Source organism: Eucalyptus grandis, chromosome 7 (assembly GCF_016545825.1).
Source record: "Eucalyptus grandis isolate ANBG69807.140 chromosome 7, ASM1654582v1, whole genome shotgun sequence".
Lineage (NCBI taxonomy): Eukaryota > Viridiplantae > Streptophyta > Magnoliopsida > Myrtales > Myrtaceae > Eucalyptus > Eucalyptus grandis.
Genome location: NC_052618.1, coordinates 26,760,127 through 26,779,626, shown reverse-complemented (window position 1 = coordinate 26,779,626; position 19,500 = coordinate 26,760,127). Strand labels below are relative to the sequence as shown.

Genomic DNA, 19,500 nt, shown 5'->3' with positions numbered 1-19,500 from the left:
AATTCGATTTTTTAAAAATAATTGTTTGAAAAATTATAAAAATTGTCCATTAAATTTGTTGTATAAAACCATTTTAGCAATAGCATTTTTAAAATATATATATAAATTTTTAGGTTTCGTTAAATGGGTTGGGTATAGGTCGGGTATGGGTCGGGTCGGGTATGGGTCAAAAATTTCGCACTATAATAAATGGGTCATAAACGGGTTAAATGGGTCGATTTGGGTCGGACCATTTATGACCCGATCCAAACCCGACCCGACCCACCCGTTTAACGGGTCTAGGTATGTACAAGAAGCACTAATCAGAGAACCGTATCATCAGATTACTGACTAAAACAAGAAGACAAAATAAAAAACGAAAAGAAAAAAATTGCTGAAAGAAACGAGGAAAGGACATTCCCAACTTCTATCTCCGATTAGATGCGTAGCCCTTGCAGCCGAAAATAGGACACACAAGTAAGAGCAGCTCCGCAGTACACACACATCTCCCCGCTTTGTTTTTCCTCCAAATCAGTCCATCCTGAAAACAGCATTGGATCAGTTCATCCACAATCCATCTGCATTAGGCGACGGCAGAATCTGTAACCAAACAAGTCATTCAGCCTTGCAGGGGTTGAATACAAAGATTACCGATGTGTACTATAACCAAAATGAGCATATACAGTGCAAGTAAATATCTTACCTGCCAATCAGCACCTGCACGAAGTGCATAGTATTCTCTCAAATGAGCAGCTTTCACATAATTCTGCAACGAAGCCCTCTACATCCAGCTGAAGAACCCTAAAATCCCACATTAAAGCCTTGTCCATGCAAAAACATAGTTCTCTTAGTAGAGGGATAATGAGCCAGCAAAAACTGTTGACTTTTGCGTACTAAGCCCATGGACCTTCCTAACTTCTGGGGTACTCAAAAACAAGGCCTTCTGCAACACTTCTTGCCCTTCCGTGGCCGAAAAGTTTGTTTATGATAGCCAATGCAAAATCCGTGACAGATGCAAGTCCCCTGCTCGTGATCACCTTCCCATCAATGACCACTTTAGCACCATCTATTCCTTCACACGCGAGGTGGTTGGCAACAGATGGATGTGCAGTGACTTTCTTATCCTACACATTGGAGAAATTATGCTTGATGTGATACAGGAGATAAAGAAGAAAAGGGTACTGAGTAGGATTTTAAGTACCTTCAGTAAACCCTGTCTGTGTAAGATTGCAGGCGAAGAGCAGATTGCTCCATATACTCTTCCAGCCAAATTTTGCTCCTTCAGCAGCTTTTTCAAAATTCTGGACTTATGTAAACGGTCAGCACCAGCAGTTCCTCCCTGTAAATCCATATTGAATAATCCTTTTAATTAATTGTGTACACACATGCAAGCTGGTGCAATACTCAACTTTGACAAATTGAATCACAGAATAAGCATGCAAATAAAAAGCTCAATAGGGAGGCAAATTGAGCACTCTGGCACATGGTTACTCTTCACTTGTCTTGATACTAAAAACATGTTGAGAATAATAATCAAAAGTAATTAATCCAACTACAGCAGAAAATCTATCTTCCCAGCAAAATGGTTTGGAGCAAGGCTGTGATGTGCATAAAGCTCTTGCTCAGGAGAGGCAACCTCTCTGCCAACTTCCTTCACCTCAAGTAACCAAAATTTTCTATTGGAGCTTTTGCTTGGTTAACGCTCATAAAGCAACAAAATTTTGTCAATTTGATTTACTTTCAAGGCTATTAGTCATAGAGCTCTTGTAATAGTAACTCTTGGACAACTGCAAAACATGTTGTTTCTAAGAGCAAAACACCAAAAGAAATCTCACTGGAAGAATGATCAAGTCATAGCTTGTTTCTGCAGCTTCGCCAATTAACTTGTCAGCAACAATTTTTGTGCCTTGTGACCCCAAAATCTGCAAATGCCTTTCAACTGAAGCAACCACCACATCTACTTTGGCTCGCCGTAGAATGTCCACTATAGTTACCACTTCAATGTCCTCACAACCATTTGCAATTGGAATTAGCACCTGTTTGAAATTTAAATAGCAGAGAGATGTCATTTATGTTACAAAGGAATCCTTTCTATAATAAGGGTTAGTATATTGTAAACAATTCTTAAATATAAACAAAAGATTCTAGGGGAAAAAAAGGAAAAAAGGGAAACAAAAGAAAACTGGTGCATGATGGAAATAAAAGATTTTCTTCCATGAAAATGATATTTGCCAAAATAAGTTCCAAATAACTCCTAAATCAGACTGCACAACAAGCAGCTTTTCTTTCAACTGGTGAAAGCATAGCTAGAGAGTCTCTGATAGAACAAGCTATTCAAAGTGAAGGGTCTATTAAAAATTGCAAGTATGGGGATTGAAGACTTTGCACAAAATTATAGAGGATAATACATCCTAATTACAGCCATTTAGTAGATGATAGATGTAAAATAGTTTGATCAATCAACTTCATGCACAAATTCTGCCTGATTAAGCTATTAGAAGCAAATGAACGGTGCTGATGACTAATTTTATTGCTAAGCTTTTTGTGGAAGAAAAGCTTAGTACATAAGTCTTTGGTAACTTGTTCAATTGGTGGAAACTAAATGCCTCAGACTGCAAATGTTGTCAAAAGAGTAGTCACGCAAATAAAATCATTATGTGCTTTCTCTAAATCACTTTCCTCCATATCATAAAGCCTTCAATTAAATTTAGAAAGTCTTTAATCCTACAAACCCACCCTCAACAATAGATTCTACAGGTCAGGAAGGGTGAAGCTAAGCTACCTTGAAAAAAGAAAGGGCCTTAACTTTTTTTTTCTTTTTTTTCGTGCTGACCAAAATCTAGCAATGATAACACAGGTTCATTTCCAACTCTTTTACAACTAGTACAGGTGGATAAACATTTGGCTTTGCCTAAAAGCACTCGCTTTCAAAGGAACAAACCCATCTCCCGCTATCCAGAAACCACAGAGGTTACAAAATGTATTTATAGTAAGATAATGCCCCTTAAGGAAAAACATTGTCATTCTCAATTCAAAAATGCAGATTTAATCCAATAACCCACTTTCTCAGCCATGGAGCCAGGGAGGGGAAAACAGGGATTGTCAGCCCCCCTCTGGCCTTTGCAACTATTCATAATAGGCCCAAACAATGTTGATGTAAGTTTCTTTGGGTCTGAGTGGTACAGTTCAAAGGGTTGGTTGAGCCCAGCCCCTAGGATTTCATGTTGGATGACTACATCATTCCACAACAAAAACATTATTTATTGTTTTAACTTTTCATACTTGCGGAGTGTTCTTTTCTAATGTGATGATGACAAATGAAAATTAAATTTTTAAGTTAAGTACATTGAACATTTATCCTCCCCCCCCCCCCAACAAAAAAGAAAAAAAAAAAAAAAAAAAACATTTAGGCCTTTGCAGCAGGGATTGTCACCTCCCTCTTCTGGCCTTCGCAAGTCATCATAATGGGCCCAAAAGACATTTATATAAGCTTCTTTGGGTCTGAGTGGTATAGTTCAAGGGGTTCATTGAGCCCAACCCCTTGATTTCATGTTGGATGACTACGTCATTCCCCTACGGAAACATTATTTATCATTTAATTATACTTGTGCAGTGGTCTCTCTACATGTGATGATATCAAATGTTAATTAATTTTTTAATACATCAAACATTTCTTCCCCCTTCATTAGAATTCTAGCTTCACCACTACTCTTTCTACAGTTCAAATTACACTACACATCCTACAACTGCAATCAAGGCCTCTGTACATTCCCATTGTCCCACTTTAAAGCTGGGACAACCAATTTCTTACCCATTATTTTGTTACTGGAAACCTTTTTCTATATCTAACAGTATGTATATATCTTAATCTTTATGATATGTCTAAGAGAGGAAAAGGGAGGAGAGAGGGTGATATGGAGATTCTTTGCATCATTACCTCAAACAAGGACTCGATTCAAGTTTAACCTTATATTGACAGGATAGGTTCAATGCTACTCTTTTTCACCAAACTAAGAAGTCAGTGAGACCTGAAGCTACTCTTGCCAGGTGAGGATCAATTTAAACAGTGTTAAAAAGTACATCTAATGAAAAACCAATCTGAATGTCCCAGAATTTACAATTAGAAGAAGCATAAGCAACAGACGAAACATAGATACAAGAAGTTACTTCCACTTCAGGCAACATGATATGATCTTATAGCCTTAGAAGATATGAGGTTATGGTAGTGAATTTGGAAGACAGTAATAGCTGATGAGAAACAAACCTACAAATTGGCACGTGGTGAACAGAAGAGCTGACTACTTGAACACAAATTCAGAGATAACACTTACACGAGGAGTATGGTCCACGACCCACTCAGCTTTGTTGAACTCTTTGTTTTTGGAATTATCATCAGCATCGTGCATCAGCTATAAATAAATTAGGGAAAAAAAGGAAGAGATCAAATTCATGAACTATATCCTTCAGGTGGTTGATTAGTGAAGTCTTGTATGAATATTTTCTCTTACGCAATATATACTAGGCCCTTACCAAGGATTCTCCAATTTCTGCAGCGACAGACTCACCAAAGAGCTGCTCCACTAAGGACAGAGCAAAAAGGAATGAAGTTCCAGGACCACGGCTAGTTGTAAGTTCTCCTGAAACTTGAATACTTGATTTAACAGCCCAGAAAGTGGGGAGCTTGTCGAAGAATGCAGGGTGACAAGTAGTCTAGAATGAAAAACAATGTTATCACCAGTTACAATTTGGGTAAATTTGTCTAATTTAATGCAAGACATAGTGACCCACCTGTTTTCTTTTCAAAAGGCCCCAGGGGAGAAGTGTGACTGCAGGAGCAGCACATATAGCTCCATATAACCTCTTTCGCTCAGCCTGTTTGCTCATGATATTTCGAAGGGTTTCGCAATCCCTGAGCCGCACTGAACCAGGCATTCCTCCCTACAAGAGCGGAAATATCATTCTCACAAAACCACAACTTGGTTGGTTGCAAAATCCCTTTTTTTTTTTTGAAGATTTAGCTTCAGTCATTGTGATTTTATCACTACTTTTGCTTACTTTGATCATAGCATCACAGCTTGCTTAAGAACCACATATGGATGCTTTATGTATTCCTTACTTGCTAAATCATGCTATTACTTTTGGAAATATACATTTATGTGAAGAAATGTACCGGCAAAGCCACCAGATCATAAACTTCATCACAGCATTCCGAAATTGGGACATCAGCAACGAGTTTAACACCACCAGAGGCTTCAATCTGGAGCTGTGGCTCCACAGAAGCTACTGTCACACTTGCGCCAGCTCGGCGAAGCACATCAATAAGCACCACAGCTTCCATTTCCTCTGTGCCAAATCCAATCGGTATCAGGACCTAGCACGAAAGAACAGACAAGTCAGCACTCTAAACGAAGTTACAGATATCTACGACCAAACTATCTTTCATAACCAATGAAAACTTCCATCTTCCTGAAAGATTTATGTCGTGACCAATCTAAATTGCGCCCACCATTTTTCACTTTTCCGCTAGCAAATGCAATTGGAAAAATACCTTACATTTCAAATTTCCCCATCCAACTCTTCCCTCCATATAGTAGGAAATAATAGAGCATCATCAAAACCTTTTCAAAACTTCACCTTTTGTTGTTGTCATCCAGTCACCGAGACAACCAACGTGGACAGTAAACAAAACAAGAGAATTCACCAAATGGGTCCTCCATTTTTTTCCTTAACTCTCCTCTCCCAATGAAAATGGAAACAGCAAACCCGCAACTTACGATGCCAAACAGCCTCTCGCTCCCTCTTGCTCGAATTCCCACCAATTAACACGATAGAAAAGGCAAAAGGAGAGGGGAGGGGGGAGGGAAAATTCCCGAAGAGGACCTTCTTGGTCGCGACGGGAGGAGCTCCGGCGGCGTCCGGGGTCGAGACGGTCACGGTCGGAGGTGGCGGAGGAGGAGGAGGCGGCGTCGTCCCGGAGGGCCTTGAAGAGCGTTTCGCGGACGCCTGCGCGGAAGCCTTTCTCTGCGGGGGCGCGGCGGACGCGAGCGCCGGAGGAGAGAGCGAAGTCGCGGGCGACGGGAGTGAGGAGGGCCGGCGAAGGAGCAGGAATTTGAGAGATGATGGAGCCGGCGAGAGGAGGGACGGCAGGGACGCCATTGCTGTCGAGCTCGAGCTCGAGCTCTGTCGGAAGGAGAATCCGCCGCCGCTTTGGAGAGGGAAGTATCTCATCCAAACTGATTCTGAAGTTTTTGCAGTGGTGAGCACTACCCAATAAAAAAATATAAAGAAGACAAAAGAAACTAACACCTTGTTTTTTTATAAATTTACTCTAAATTAATTTTTTAATCATCAAAAATTACAAATCATACGTCTTTAAAAAATTTACTACAAATTGATAAATTTACACTATATTAGTTTTAATTAGATTTTATTGTCAAATCATTAAATTAAATGACGCATGACATTTGTCCGAAACAAAAAGTGGTGGTAAGTCTCCTACTTCTCTAGAATTTACTCTATCGCAAGCGGCGCATGAAAGTTCCCAGGTGTCAAAAAAAAAATTAATAATAACACATGACAATTTACTATATACCAGTTTGAGATTTTACTCAAGTTATACATTTTTGTGCGATTTTTTGTGATATTAATCCAATTTAATGAAGAACATATTTGTTACAAACATACCGGTTTGAAGTTTTTTGCAGTCGAATAGATTAATTTATGGTAAATTTATCACAAAAATATCAATTTTGGATTTTCTATGATTAATCGGGGTAAATTTATCATGGGTGTATTAGTTTGAGATTTTTCATTATCAAAAAAATAGTTTAGAGTAAATTTATCATATGTGTACCAATGTGAGGTTTTTTCAGAGTATTAATCCTATTAATAATAATTTATATCTAAACAGTTTATGAAAAAAAAAATCCTTCATTTATTTTCCTAAACGATTTAAACGATTACTTAAAAAAAATTATAGATCATTCATATTCTACGAAATAAATAGAATCGGATAAAATCTGCATGAAGCTCACGATTTTCTATAATCAATATTCGATATAACAGATTTAATGCTTGTTAATTTTGTATCGCACATTTAATATGCAATAACTACTTGGCCGAACTGCAGATGTTTGAAATGTAATAGCTATTGCAATGGTAGCCGGCATTTTAGGTGACTATTTCCACTCAAAGTTTGACTACAAAGACTGTTCTTGCTCTCTTATCCTTCCCATGGATTTTTTTTTTTGGTGACCCAGGAACCCCGCACAACCGACAATTTGGGAAGAAACCCTGGGAGGAAACACACCCATGTAAGTCGCCAAATGATCCTTCCCATGGATTTGATTTCGGCCAAACTCTATGAATCGATGTTAATGCTAATCCACTCGACCAACCTAAACTTGATACGTGGACTCGACAATGAGCCAGCAGACAAAAATCATTCCCATCTGGCCTTCACTTAAGTCCATTCATTTGTTGGCTTGTGTTTGACCGTCTTATCGTATTCACAATCAATATCGAATTACATGCATTGGTCATTAAATCATAGTTTGCACTGACTTCACTTAATCAATTACTTTGTTTCATCACTACAACCTAACTTAAAAGAGATTTCCTCCTTTTTTTTTATTTATTGATATAGTCTCAGCACTTTCACCAACATTGACTCGATCAGCATTATATCCAAAGCCATAGTCAATGCCGAAGGATAGTCGATGACATGAATTGCATATTAACTTTAACTCTTTGACATCAAAGTTGGTGTTCCTAGGGTGCCAACAAAATTGAAATGGAATTTCCACATTTTGAGATTCATAATTGCTATTCCTTTATCCAAATATCTCAAGACACCACACATATTTATTTGTTATAATCGAAAATCAAGGCCAACATATTTAGGATTAAATGGAAGCAAAAATTAATATTCATATATAAATAGGACAACAACATAATGATTATTAAATGTTGACCATGTGATATGTAGTCTATAACTTTTTAACTAAACATGTAATGTTGTTTTTGACTCAGCTTTTGATATGCATTTAATATAATTCCTGGACTATATGAAATTATTTAATATTGGTTATTAACTTGAATTAACGGAAGAAATTTTTTGAATATTCTCACAATAAGATGATTAAATTGAATATATGCCTAAAGTTTAGAGATTATATTATACGAATTAAAAAGTTGAACGTTTGTCCAAAGTTCAGAATTTAAATAAGTCGAGTGGATGAAGTTTCCACGTGGCGTGCTGACGCAAGCCTCGCGGGAGGGGCCGGATATGAACTCCACCCAAGCTCCGCCACCGCTCTCATAATTATTTAACCGATTCGATCCGCCATCGCCGTCGCCAAAAATCCACTCGAGCTCAGCACCGTCTCCGGCCCGATCCTCGAGAGAGAAACCGGCGATCGCGAAAATGCTGAGGGCCTTCGCGCGGCGAGCCGTCTCGGCCTCCTCCGGCCGCGCCCCGGCCCCGCCTCGCCGCCGCGGGCGGCGGGGGTTGAGCTCCGGAGTGCTCCCCGACGGCGTCGACCGCGGCTCCGGCGAGTACGCCCGCAACGCCGGCGCCATGGCGGATCTCGTCTCGCAGCTCCAGTCTCACGTCCAAAAGGTAACGAGGTCAAACGTTGGTACTCTCGGAGTGGATGGTCGTGATTGCGCGTGCGCTTTGAGTGTTTTCCGGTGTTTGAGGGAGTGTTCTGGGGTTTGTTGATGGTTGGAAGGTGATCGGCGGGGGAGGAGCGGAAGCCGTGAGGAGAAACAAGAGCAGGAGCAAGCTGCTTCCTCGGGAAAGGATCGATCGCCTCATCGACCCCGGCTCTTCTTTCCTCGAGCTCTCGCAGGTTCGGAGACTCTTGATTTTTTTTTTCCTTTGGTCTTGCGGGCTGTCAGTTCGTGTTTGAGTAAATTCATGTCATTGCGAAGTGTTGATTGGTCTGTTGCTTATCCTCAGTCTTTGGTTTTGAATTAGTATCGAGGCGAGGAAAGTTTATGACGGAGTTGACAAGTAGTCGGTGTGCATTCTGTTAGATACTCTAGTCCAAGCCGAGCCGCTTCTTGAACAAAATTAAATTAGCGGCAATTGATCGACCCCTGATCGAGATTATATCAGATGCACATTAGGCTACTGCATAATTATGGGCCGTTGTTGTAACAGCAGTTAGCTCTGTGGTTTGGAAAGAAAAGAAATTCTGGGAATTAGAAGTTTCTATTATCTTGTACTTCTCTTGAGTTAAGTTTGCGCGACGAACTTTTGTCTTATTTCTCTAGTTCTTATCCTGCATCTTATGGGAAAAGCTTGCAGGCCATGAGCTGTATGAAGATCCTTTGCCATCTGCTGGTATAGTCACTGGAATAGGTCCTGTTTACGGGCAGCTTTGTATGTTCGTGGCTAATGATCCTACTGTTAAAGGGGGAACATATTTTCCAATCACTGTTAAGAAGCATCTCAGGGCACAAGAGATTGCCGCCCGATGCAAACTGCCATGTGTATACCTTGTTGATAGTGGCGGCGCTTTCCTCCCAAAACAAGCTGATGTTTTCCCTGACAAGGAAAATTTTGGTAGGATATTTTACAATCAAGCTGTGATGTCGTCCGAAGGCATTCCTCAAATTGCACTGGTATTAGGCTCTTGCACTGCAGGGGGTGCCTATATTCCTGCCATGGCTGACGAAAGTGTTATGGTCAAGAGAAATGGTACTATATTTCTTGCTGGGCCACCACTTGTGAAGGTTAGTTGTAGGTTTTAGTAAGTTGGGTTTTCGTGTGTGTTAGCATCAAGTCTTCCGTTATTGTGCTTCTACCATTAGGCATGATTAGGTAAATGGTCTATGTTATGCACTTTTTAGTGTTTTGCACTTGAGGATGTCACTTTAAAACCTGGACATTTATCAAAGAGGAGTTTCAGTAGGCTGCTACGGGAGAGGAAGTTTCTGCAGAGGATTTAGGGGGTGCAGCGGTGCATTGCAAGACGTCAGGTGTTTCGGATTATTTTGCACAAGGTATATAGTTGATCTTTTCTGTGCACTCTGTGTCATATGTATCTCCTGTGATTTGTCCAATGCTTTTTGCGCTATATCTGCTTATGTATTGAGCTCCCTACGATTCATGAAATTTAATATTTCCAAAATGGATACTTGAGTTTTATTGTTTTAGAATTAGCTTCTGCATATATGTTAAAGTGTTTTCTGTGCTTAATTTCAACTCAAATGAATTATTGAAACGAATACACCCTCTCTCTCTCTCCCACGACAGGTTGGAATGTCTTCTTTTGCTGCCATAAGTTATATTTTCTATTTCCCAATTTGTAGATGAGCTGCATGGTCTTGCTCTTGGAAGGAACATCATTAAGAATTTGCACACTGCTGGGAAACAAGGAACTTTGGCTAGATTGCAAAATGTCAATTCTGAGTTTAAAGAGCCATTATATGATGTGAAGGAGCTTCGTTCTATTGCACCAACAGACCACAAGCAGGCCTTTGATATTCGGTCTGTTATTGCTCGGATTGTAGATGGCAGCAAATTTGATGAATTCAAAAAACTCTATGGCACTGTGAGGATACTCTTGTGACTGAAGCATTTAGGGGATTCTTTTTCTTTTTCCTGCTGTGTGCCTCTGAGCTTGTTTGACTTTGTTCCATTTTTTTCAGACTCTCGTGACAGGATTTGCCCGGATTTTTGGACAACCTGTGGGAATTATTGGGAACAATGGGATACTCTTTAACGAATCTGCTTTAAAGGGGGCCCATTTCATTGAACTTTGCTGCCAGCGTAACATTCCTCTTATCTTCCTTCAAAATATAACTGGGTTCATGGTATGCAAGTTCCTCCGCTAACTTGTTTCAACAATTTTTGGTTACGAATACTTCCGATTGCTTAATTCCAATCTGAATTGGCCAGTAATAACTGCTAAATGGTTCTTGAGGATGTTTTGGCATAATGTGACTCCCTGTTCAGAGGGTAAACTTAGACCTTATGGGTAGAGCTCTAGAACTTGCATTGCAAAAACAAGATTTTCAAGCATCCAAGATATGGGTAATTGAGTGCATGAATATAGTAACTGCCTTCTGGTTCTTCTCATATACTTCCACATTAGCAGTGGTAGACCGTGTATCCTTTTTTGGCATTTTTAATTCACTCTCATACCTCCTTAAAAACCAGTACTTTCCTTTTAAAAAGCAATGGGCATCTCACATGAAGTTAGAGCATGTGAGTTTCAGTGGGGAAAGAAAAGAAGAGGAACAGTAGAAGTCCTTACTAGGATACCCTTTTAAGATGACGACAACATGTGGCAGTTGAAATATTGTTAGGAAATTTTTGTTTTAAGCAGTAGTTGCTGTTTCAAGTAATATATTGTTTTATGCTGAAGGAGCTCAACTCTTAAGAACAACTTTTTGGTGATTACACCACCGGAAGTAGCATTTTCGTCATGATTTATTTTCCACTCAAGTTGCATGATATTGAAATGTCATGCTTCAATGTGCAAGGTTGGATCCAGATCGGAAGCAAATGGGATAGCTAAATCTGGAGCAAAAATGGTGATGGCAGTCTCTTGTGCAAAGGTCAGCTACATGCACTTTGTTTATTATGCTTATTTTTTTCTTTTCTTTCTGGTTAGTGTTTGTGAGTTCTTTTAAGGGTACTCTGAAGTATTATATTGGGAGTTAGCAATTCTTTTTGTTTCTTTTTTGCCCCTCTAGAAAAGAACGCATTTGGCTAGCTTTCATCTCATCTATATATATCTCCTGATAATGCCACTGAGGTTTTGAGTTATTGGTTATGGCAATTCCGTAAGTTGAAATGCTATGAGGTGGTTTTTTTAATATTTATGAGAGGTCTTCAATCATCAGCTTACAGTTACTGCCCTTGTATAAAGTCTTCCTCCGCAGCCAAAAAGTATATTTTCCATTTGAGCTATATGCAGAAATTATATGCCTTTTTAAGGGTCGAACTTACAACTTTTAGATTCTTCTTCCTTTGAATTTGCCAGTTGAGTTGGCCTTAAGACCTACTGAAAATGAATATGCTGAATAAATCTTTATTAACTTTTTTTTTTAAATGACAAATTCTTACAATCATGTGCTTATTAAGAAAAAAAAAAAGCTAGTTATTAAAAAAACTGGCGGAGACATTCCTTGAACAAGCAATCAAAAGTTTGTTTTGTCATTATCCTTCTTTTCCATGTGATTTAGCATTTTATAGATGCCTGAATTCGTATCTGTGACTTGAAAATAGTGCTTAAAATATAGATATGTGATCATATCTAAGTCCAGCAAGAGAATTTATAGAACTTGCAATCTTCGGCAAGCGTGAACCATCTTGTTCATTTTGTCCATGGCTAGGCATATGACATGGTTCTAGTCTCAATACTAATTTATGCATCACTTCTCACTTTGTCTTTAGGAGACACGATCATCTAGCTTTCCCTCGGTTCTCATTCTTCTTCAGCTTGGATGATGTTAAATACTAGATAAGTCATCTAAGGGGTATAAGTAGGCTTTCAACTTTGGTTTTGATGCATAACTGCAATAAGATTTAGTTCTAGCCAAAACATGGAAAAGAAAATCCAGTATCTAAACTTCACTAATTCTTTTGTTTGTGTTGTGGCCTCTTTATTACTTGGTAGGTCTAAACATGTTTCTGCATTTTAGAAGACACAAAGTTTTCAATCAAAAAAGGTGAAGGGGACTTAAAAAAGATAAACGGCTTACTTGTATTTTCCAGGTTCCCAAAGTTACAATCATTGTGGGTGGAAGCTTTGGTGCTGGAAATTATGCTATGTGTGGCCGTGCATACAGTCCTGATTTTATGTTCCTATGGCCAAATGCAAGAATTTCCGTTATGGGAGGAACTCAGGTAGGCTGCATCCCCATCTTCCTTTTTCATGACCGGTAGATCTCTATGATCTCGCATTTTAGCCCCAGAGTGCATGCTTCCAAAAGGAAAGCCTGTATTGTGTCTCACTTTAAAGCATGCATAGTGGAGTATTAACCTACTTCATTTTCTGTATAGTAGAATTTGTAAAGTGATGGACCTATTAGCTTTGTTAACTAGATGTAATCTATTCCTCCTAAAAGTGCATTGTCTAGCATGGTTTCTGATGTGCTTGAGTCATGAAAAGGAACCAAGAGATTTTCATTGATTAATTTCAAAAAAAAAATTAATCTAGCTTTCCATATTCATGGTTTATGCAATAGACATGCGCATGCCTTCTTTAGCTGGGCATGACTCTTTACCAACCTGATGCGGACTTGTTATCCGAGAGTTCTTTAGCTTCCGGTAGTAAAGCTTTGTATTTATGCATTCACTTGGCAATCCATAGGCTGCCGGAGTCCTGTCTCAAATAGAGAGGGCGAACAAGAAAAGGCAGGGAGTCCAGGTATAACGTCACATGTTCATGTTAAAAGAACATCCTTCTAAGACTGAAGAGGCTCGCTTACCAGTTCAATAATGTTTTTGCTGCAGTGGACGAAGGAAGACGAGGAAAGTTTCAAGGCGAAAGTCGTGGAGGCATACGAAAGGGAAGGAAACTCTTACTACTCCACGGCGAGGCTGTGGGACGACGGGATCATCGACCCGGCCGACACCAGAAAAGTCATCGGCCTCTGCATCTCCGCCTCGTTGAACCGTGACCCAGAGGACACCAAGTACGGGGTCTTTAGAATGTGAAAGTACCAAACGATGGGGGGGAGGAGAAAGAAGGGACGGCGCTCGTCGCTCCATGTATAGGAAAAAAACTCCCCGGCAGCCACATCCATTGATCGGAATCCCAATGTAAACTTGCCCGTCAAATTGCGAAAAGAACCTTTGCATCTCTCTTTCTTTCTCACATCGATCTTTTTCCGTAATGCAAGCTCTTGAAGTCTAGGACGACTACCAAGGTCATAGCGCGATCTGCATATGAATTTACATTCCAAAATGTTGGTACGTTGAACGTTCCAGGGATGTATTGGTAAAGGCCGAACGATCAATAGCCTTATAATCATCTACGAAGAATGTCAGTAAGAGCGCTTGTGGCCTAACGGATAAGGCGTCTGACTTCTAATCAGACGATTGTGGGTTCGAGTCCCACCAGGCGTGCGTCCAGCCTGCATTTATGGTCTTTTTAACCCTTTTATTAATAAAGATAAGTTTTTATTTATCGATTTATCATATTCTTAGTCACGTAAACTCAACGCGAAGTAAAACAGTTAGAAAATGAAGAATTATTTGATTTTATAGTTTTATATTCAAAAAAGAAATCCAAATATACCATACACAAATTTAGATTAGAACATGGAATAAAATAATTAAAAATCTAAGAGTGGAGCCCCTAGGATTTTTTTACAAGCCTGTGTCCCACTGATTTGTAACGGTTCGAAGTCCTAGAACCTTTCGTGCTTTTAAATCTGTTTTTTTCTCACAAGGTAATTTGTTCTTTACTTATGAGATTCGACACGAATCGTTATCAAGAAATAAAAATATCGCGAAACGATGTCAAGACAAATATATTAGAGCATTAAATAGAATAATTAAATAACAGCCCGAATTCCTACAATCTTTCCTGTTCTAATCTATTTATTATGTCCACAATTTCCTAGACCTAATTTATTTTCTTTGTTTTTCTATAGAAGTTGGAAAAATGAACTTACAATGTGTATTTTTCATCTCAAGCTTCTTCTTCTTCTTCTTCTTCTTCTTTTCTCTTAATTTCTTATTCATTAGAAGATTCCAATCCCCACTTTCTTAAACACAAACTTTTCCAAAGGAAAAAAAAAAATCTTTGAAAATAAAAATAAAAAGACACAAATTTTTATCCTAGAGACAATAATTTTGATCATTATTAAAAAAATTTGTGAGAATGTGTATACGTGGGCATCTGAGATGGCAAACGACAAATGTCATGTTAGCCAAACATGATATGCATAAACAACCGATATGTATAAAGATAGTTGCTATCAAATATTAGGACTTTCGTATTGAGAGAGAGAAGGCGGTACGTAATTGGGGTTTAAGAGTAAGACTTCATTTTGATGCTTACATTTCAGCAAATTGAGGTGACGTCCCCGAGAGGATTAGGTGTGCAGTCAACGCATGAGAAAATAGATGGATGGCCATCCTAGATTGATTTTGCCTTTCTTTTTTTCTCTTATGATTTTTTTTTATCTACCAAGGTACAAAGCGCCGAGATCTTTTACTTCGGACGCGTGAGATATAAAGTCTTTAACCTAGAAAATCACTTGTTTACCACCAGGGCAGGGTAAGCCAAAGACTTCTTTGAGGCTTGACTTCACCACTTCGTGTGGTTATTTGAAACAAAATCCTCTTTAAATCACCTTTCAAAAACAAAAAGATGACCTCACTTTAGGCAGCCATCTTGGACGTTTATATTTATATTGAATATAGTTTTATTACTTTTAAATTTGGGGCTTTTGTCAAAGGATACCAACACAAATAATCTTTTATTTAATTTAATTTTGACTCATATGTAATATGATTTTTAAACTTTTAATTTGTTCAATACAACCTTTGAACTTTAACCTAATGCACAATATAGTTTTAAAATTTTAATTTATTCAATATGATTTCTAAACTTTTGATACGTGTTTAATATAATTATGTTCGATGTTTTCATTCTATTAATTCATGTTCAATGTTGCACATTTTCATATAATCCAAGAACTATATTGAACATATGCTGAAGGTGGTTCAGTAATTACGTTGAATAAAATTAAAAATTTGAATATTGCATATTGAAGTTTAAGAACCGTATTTAACGAATTAAAAGTTGAGCCGTCAATCATTTTTCTTTTGTCAACCCTTGAAAAAGAACAAGCACGCGGGGGCACCCCCACCTCCCCCCACCTCGACTGCTGAATATGGCCCCCGCGAGGAGGACGATCGATCGATCGGTCATCACCTACAACGCTCTCACCAAACCCGTCCATAACAACGCACTTTCTCTCTCTAGAAATCTAGAGATAGAGAGAGAGATATTCCCAAAGACTTTCCGATACGAGCGAATCACAAAACGTGCGCCATTTGCTCTCTCTACAAAGACATTCCGATACGAAATCGATTAAAAAACGTGCCCCATTTGCTCTCTCTGATATGCATTCTCCTCCTTCGCGTTTCCTACTCCCCGCCTAAACGACGCCGGATAACTCCCCGCCTCGCGATCGGAGATGCTGGCCGCCGCCGCCGCCGTCGCCGCGATTCCCTCCTCATCCGCCGCCGCCGCCGCCGCTGTGCCCCCGGCGTGCGCGCCGCCGGCGCCGGCGCCGGCGTCGCCTTCCCTCTGACCTCGCGGTCCGAATTGGGGCTCAGGGTTTGCCGCGCCCCTGCCTCGTCTCGGTTCCCGGTCGTCTCCGCCGCGCGCCAGCTCAAGGGTAAAGCTCTCTCTCTCTCTCTCTTCGGGTCCTCATTTTCCTTTTTCCTTCCGCGGTCGCGTTCGCTGCATTCTCTGCTCGTGAGGCGGAATCGGGGCCCGCGCTCGCTCCTTGTGATTCGGGTTCGGTTCGTTCCGAATCGAGTTGATTCTTGCTGGTTCTCTTTGTCTTGAATCGCTCTCTGCATTTCTGACGAGATTACATTGTGAAGTTTTTAATTGAATTCAGCAATGCGTGAAGAAAATCTTGCCCGTCGGATTTATTTGTGCCGCTTGTTGTGTGGTAGTTTTCATCGAAAGTACTCTCATTTAGCTATTCCAGGCGCGGTAATGTCTTTCGCTTGCTCCTTATTGATTGAGTACAACATTAGGCCGGCTGAATTTTGCAAGTGATGGTGTCTGTAATCATCCATGAAAAGGTTGGTTTATCTTTCTTCCTCAATCACAGGCCAGTACCTTTCTCAATTTGGGTAACTGGTAGTAACTCTAATTTGACTGAGATAGACAGAGAAGATGTAGTTGGGTAGTAAATTTGGAAAGAATGGCCTCTGAATGGTAGGTTCTTGTGCTGGTCACGTGTAGTGGGCAAATAGTACTGTAGGGTTTAGTCATGTGATAAATGGACTCTGAGATGCTTATCGTCTTTTTCTTGATAAGAAAAAAGGAAAGAAAATCCCCAAATGCTTATCTATCTGATAACTTAATAGAACTCCTCTTATGCTCTGAAACTTTTCATCCACATTATCTGATTGCGATTGTTGGACAATGGTGTAATTTTCTTATGTGGGTATTAGGGTTTCTTTATTTATTAATCCATCCGTGTTTTGGGTTAGTGTTCGTCTAAGTTTCCGTTTTTTTTTTTTTTGCCTTCCAAGGAAAGTTATTTTTGGCAATTCCAGAGGGTATCTTATCTAGACTGAGAGCTGTGTACTCCTTTAGAACATTGGGAAATGCCAATTGCTGAATGGGACTACATGAGCATATCTTTTCTAAAGCTTATGACAATATGATAGATGGTGGAGTTACCCATCTCTTAAATCCAAGTTGATGGAGCTGACGAGATAAATGCACTTTTTATGACCAGCTGGGCTTATTTCCAGATGCCATAGCACCATAACAGCATTATTTTGTGCTGCAGATCCGTCATATTTTTCTGTGCATTAATTTGTAAAATCTGCCTTTGCATCTGATACCATTGACTATCACATAGATTTCTTTTCCTGTTTAATCAGGTAAGTTGGGTAATACCATAGTTAAGCCCTAATGCTTGTGGAATGAATTGAATAGCTCATTCTGATCATTCCATGCTGTCAATTGTGCAGCTGCAGTCATTACGAAAGATTCGTGGCAGGAGTTGATTGTAAACAGTGAAGTTCCTGTACTGGTTGAATTCTATGCTAGTTGGTGCGGACCATGCAGGATGGTCCACCGGATCATAGACGAGATTGCAGAAGAGTATGCTGGGAAGATCAGATGTTTTTTACTCAACACTGACAATGACCTGGATATTGCTGAAGACTATGATATCAAGGCTGTTCCGGTGGTCTTGCTTTTTAAGAAGGGACAGAAGTGTGAGTCTGTTGTTGGTACCATGCCAAAGGATTTCTATGTTGCTGCAATACAGAGGGTAATAGACTTCTAAGAACATTTACGAGGAAATTAGTTGGAGGATGATATATTTGACCGTCGTCCCTCGCAGTGTGATAAAATTCTGCTGAAGTGCATGATGATGTAGAATGTACATCCTTTAGATGTTGTAACCACCAAAAATCTCAGCCTCCTAGTTTTGGGTACGGTACTTTCTCATCTCAGGCTTTCCTGCCTTGAGGGAACAGTTTGAAGTCTCTTCTATGAACAGTAGTGGTGCCGGCTTCTGTCTTCAATTTCACATAGATAAAAGTGGTTTTCTCTTGTCAGATTCAATTTGTTGCTGTTATTAATGAAATTATCAAGTTGCGGGTATGCAAAAATTGCACCATTTGCTTAATTCTTGATAGAGTTCATCTACAAAGTTTGGGATGGTAAGAAAGGAAAGGCTACATTAGCTACAGTAATTTGAGTCAAATATATAAGGGTTGATACCCTGAAAAATTTCAAATTGCTACTCCTGTAACAAATTTATCCCAAAACTAATTTTTTGACCACCAAAAACCTTAAACTTGTATACCTTTGATAAATTTATCCCAAACTGGTATATTTGTGACAAATTTTCTAATGTTAGTTTTCGTTAAATTTTATTACTAAAAGTTAAATGATACGTGAGAGTTGACTGGTATATCAATTTGTGATTTTACATTCCGTTTGTCATAATTTACAATTTTTATGATTTTTTTTTGGTAATATTAATCCAATTTAGCACATGATATATTTGTCGCAAATTTACCAGTTTTGAGTTTTTTACGGTTGAATAAATTAATTTCGAGTAAATTTATTATAAATGTACTATTTTAGGTTTTTTTATGGTCAGTCGGGGTAAATTTGTTACATATATACAAGTTTGGGGTTTTTACGATAAAAAAATAATTTTGGATAAATTTGTCACAAGTGTGTCAATTTGAGATTTTTTAGGATATTAATCCAATATATAAATCTTATAATATAAATCTTATCGATTGTATCTGCTCATATTAAGTTCTGTTCCCTATGATAGCATGCTCTTTTGAAGAAAGATTCAGCTAAGTTTCCTACCCATCCTATTAATCTTCCAAGTCCCTTCTGCATAAATCCAAATGCAATGGCGACCTACAATGCTTTCTTCTCATTCACCTCTTACCCGATCATTTCTGTCATAAACACTGTGAGCTCGCCTCTGAGATTGAAGCATCTAAACGTCCACTTATGTCATATGATGTTATATTGCTCCTCTTAAGACTAGGTGGTTCCTGCCCTCGCAACCAAGGTCGATGGCGTCCACATATACAGGCGTGTGCGTATTGCCTTCAACTCTCTCCTGTACAGGTCATAATCTCAACACCACCATTCTTAAGTTTCCTAGCGCACGACTTTTGTACGGATGGTTGGTTGTCATCTTCATATGCGGTTAATTTTGAAAGCCATATAGGATAAGCTAGGCGCGTAGTCACGCTGATACAGTCCAAAGCAAGATTTCGACTTGACTCGCATACCTTTACCCACATGAAGTTTT

The 19,500-nt window shown here is 39.2% G+C and overlaps 3 protein-coding genes and 1 non-coding gene across 5 annotated transcripts; 3 read left to right on the top strand and 1 right to left on the bottom strand.

The window, feature by feature from the left end:
- Nucleotides 1-281: 281 nt before the first annotated feature.
- LOC104453196 (protein DJ-1 homolog C) lies at nucleotides 282-6,228 on the bottom strand. 2 transcript variants are annotated; one of them, XM_010067715.3, is made up of 9 exons: nucleotides 5,860-6,228; nucleotides 5,150-5,350; nucleotides 4,768-4,917; nucleotides 4,510-4,689; nucleotides 4,311-4,388; nucleotides 1,815-2,015; nucleotides 1,181-1,318; nucleotides 683-1,103; nucleotides 282-579 (listed from the first exon to the last, which is right to left on the bottom strand). In XM_010067715.3, the coding sequence occupies exons 1-8, from the start codon at nucleotides 6,205-6,207 to the stop codon at nucleotides 891-893; spliced, it is 1,509 nt and encodes a 502-aa protein (XP_010066017.1). In that variant the 5' UTR covers nucleotides 6,208-6,228; the 3' UTR covers nucleotides 282-579; nucleotides 683-890. The 2 variants fall into 2 exon arrangements, with proteins under 2 accessions (XP_010066017.1, XP_010066018.1); XM_010067716.3 differs by having other exon boundaries at nucleotides 282-520.
- Nucleotides 6,229-8,404: 2,176 nt separating this feature from the next.
- On the top strand, nucleotides 8,405-13,836 carry LOC104453195 (methylcrotonoyl-CoA carboxylase beta chain, mitochondrial). Its single transcript, XM_010067714.3, has 10 exons — nucleotides 8,405-8,599; nucleotides 8,712-8,831; nucleotides 9,286-9,720; nucleotides 9,900-9,990; nucleotides 10,300-10,541; nucleotides 10,639-10,803; nucleotides 11,476-11,550; nucleotides 12,713-12,844; nucleotides 13,311-13,367; nucleotides 13,454-13,836. The coding sequence occupies exons 1-10, from the start codon at nucleotides 8,405-8,407 to the stop codon at nucleotides 13,655-13,657; spliced, it is 1,716 nt and encodes a 571-aa protein (XP_010066016.2). The 3' UTR covers nucleotides 13,658-13,836.
- Nucleotides 13,837-13,995: 159 nt separating this feature from the next.
- TRNAR-UCU lies at nucleotides 13,996-14,068 on the top strand. Its single transcript has one exon. It is a non-coding gene; the product is annotated as a tRNA-Arg (tRNA).
- A 1,778-nt stretch (nucleotides 14,069-15,846) lies between these two features.
- Nucleotides 15,847-18,317, top strand: LOC104453194 (thioredoxin M3, chloroplastic-like). The gene is made up of 3 exons (XM_039317670.1): nucleotides 15,847-15,879; nucleotides 15,939-16,356; nucleotides 17,678-18,317. Exons 1-3 carry the CDS (start codon nucleotides 15,847-15,849, stop codon nucleotides 17,995-17,997), a joined length of 771 nt encoding a protein of 256 aa, XP_039173604.1. The 3' UTR covers nucleotides 17,998-18,317.
- Nucleotides 18,318-19,500: the final 1,183 nt, after the last annotated feature.

Coding starts and splice junctions, on each gene's coding strand:
- LOC104453196 (XM_010067715.3), bottom strand. CDS start 6,207: ATGAGATACTTCCCTCTCCAAAGCGGCGGCGGATTCTCCTTCCGACAG. Junction 5,351..5,859: donor CTCCCGTCGCGACCAAGAAG/GTCCTCTTCGGG, acceptor CTTTCGTGCTAG/GTCCTGATACCGATTGGATT. Junction 1,319..1,814: donor ATGACTTGATCATTCTTCCA/GTGAGATTTCTT, acceptor ATGGATTTACAG/GGAGGAACTGCTGGTGCTGA.
- LOC104453194 (XM_039317670.1), top strand. CDS start 15,847: ATGGCCCCCGCGAGGAGGACGATCGATCGATCG. Junction 15,880..15,938: donor GGAGGACGATCGATCGATCG/GTCATCACCTAC, acceptor TTCTCTCTCTAG/AAATCTAGAGATAGAGAGAG. Junction 16,357..17,677: donor CGCCGCGCGCCAGCTCAAGG/GTAAAGCTCTCT, acceptor TCAATTGTGCAG/CTGCAGTCATTACGAAAGAT.
- LOC104453195 (XM_010067714.3), top strand. CDS start 8,405: ATGCTGAGGGCCTTCGCGCGGCGAGCCGTCTCGGCCTCCTCCGGCCGC. Junction 8,832..9,285: donor CTTTCCTCGAGCTCTCGCAG/GTTCGGAGACTC, acceptor TTATGGGAAAAG/CTTGCAGGCCATGAGCTGTA. Junction 9,991..10,299: donor TTCGGATTATTTTGCACAAG/GTATATAGTTGA, acceptor CCCAATTTGTAG/ATGAGCTGCATGGTCTTGCT.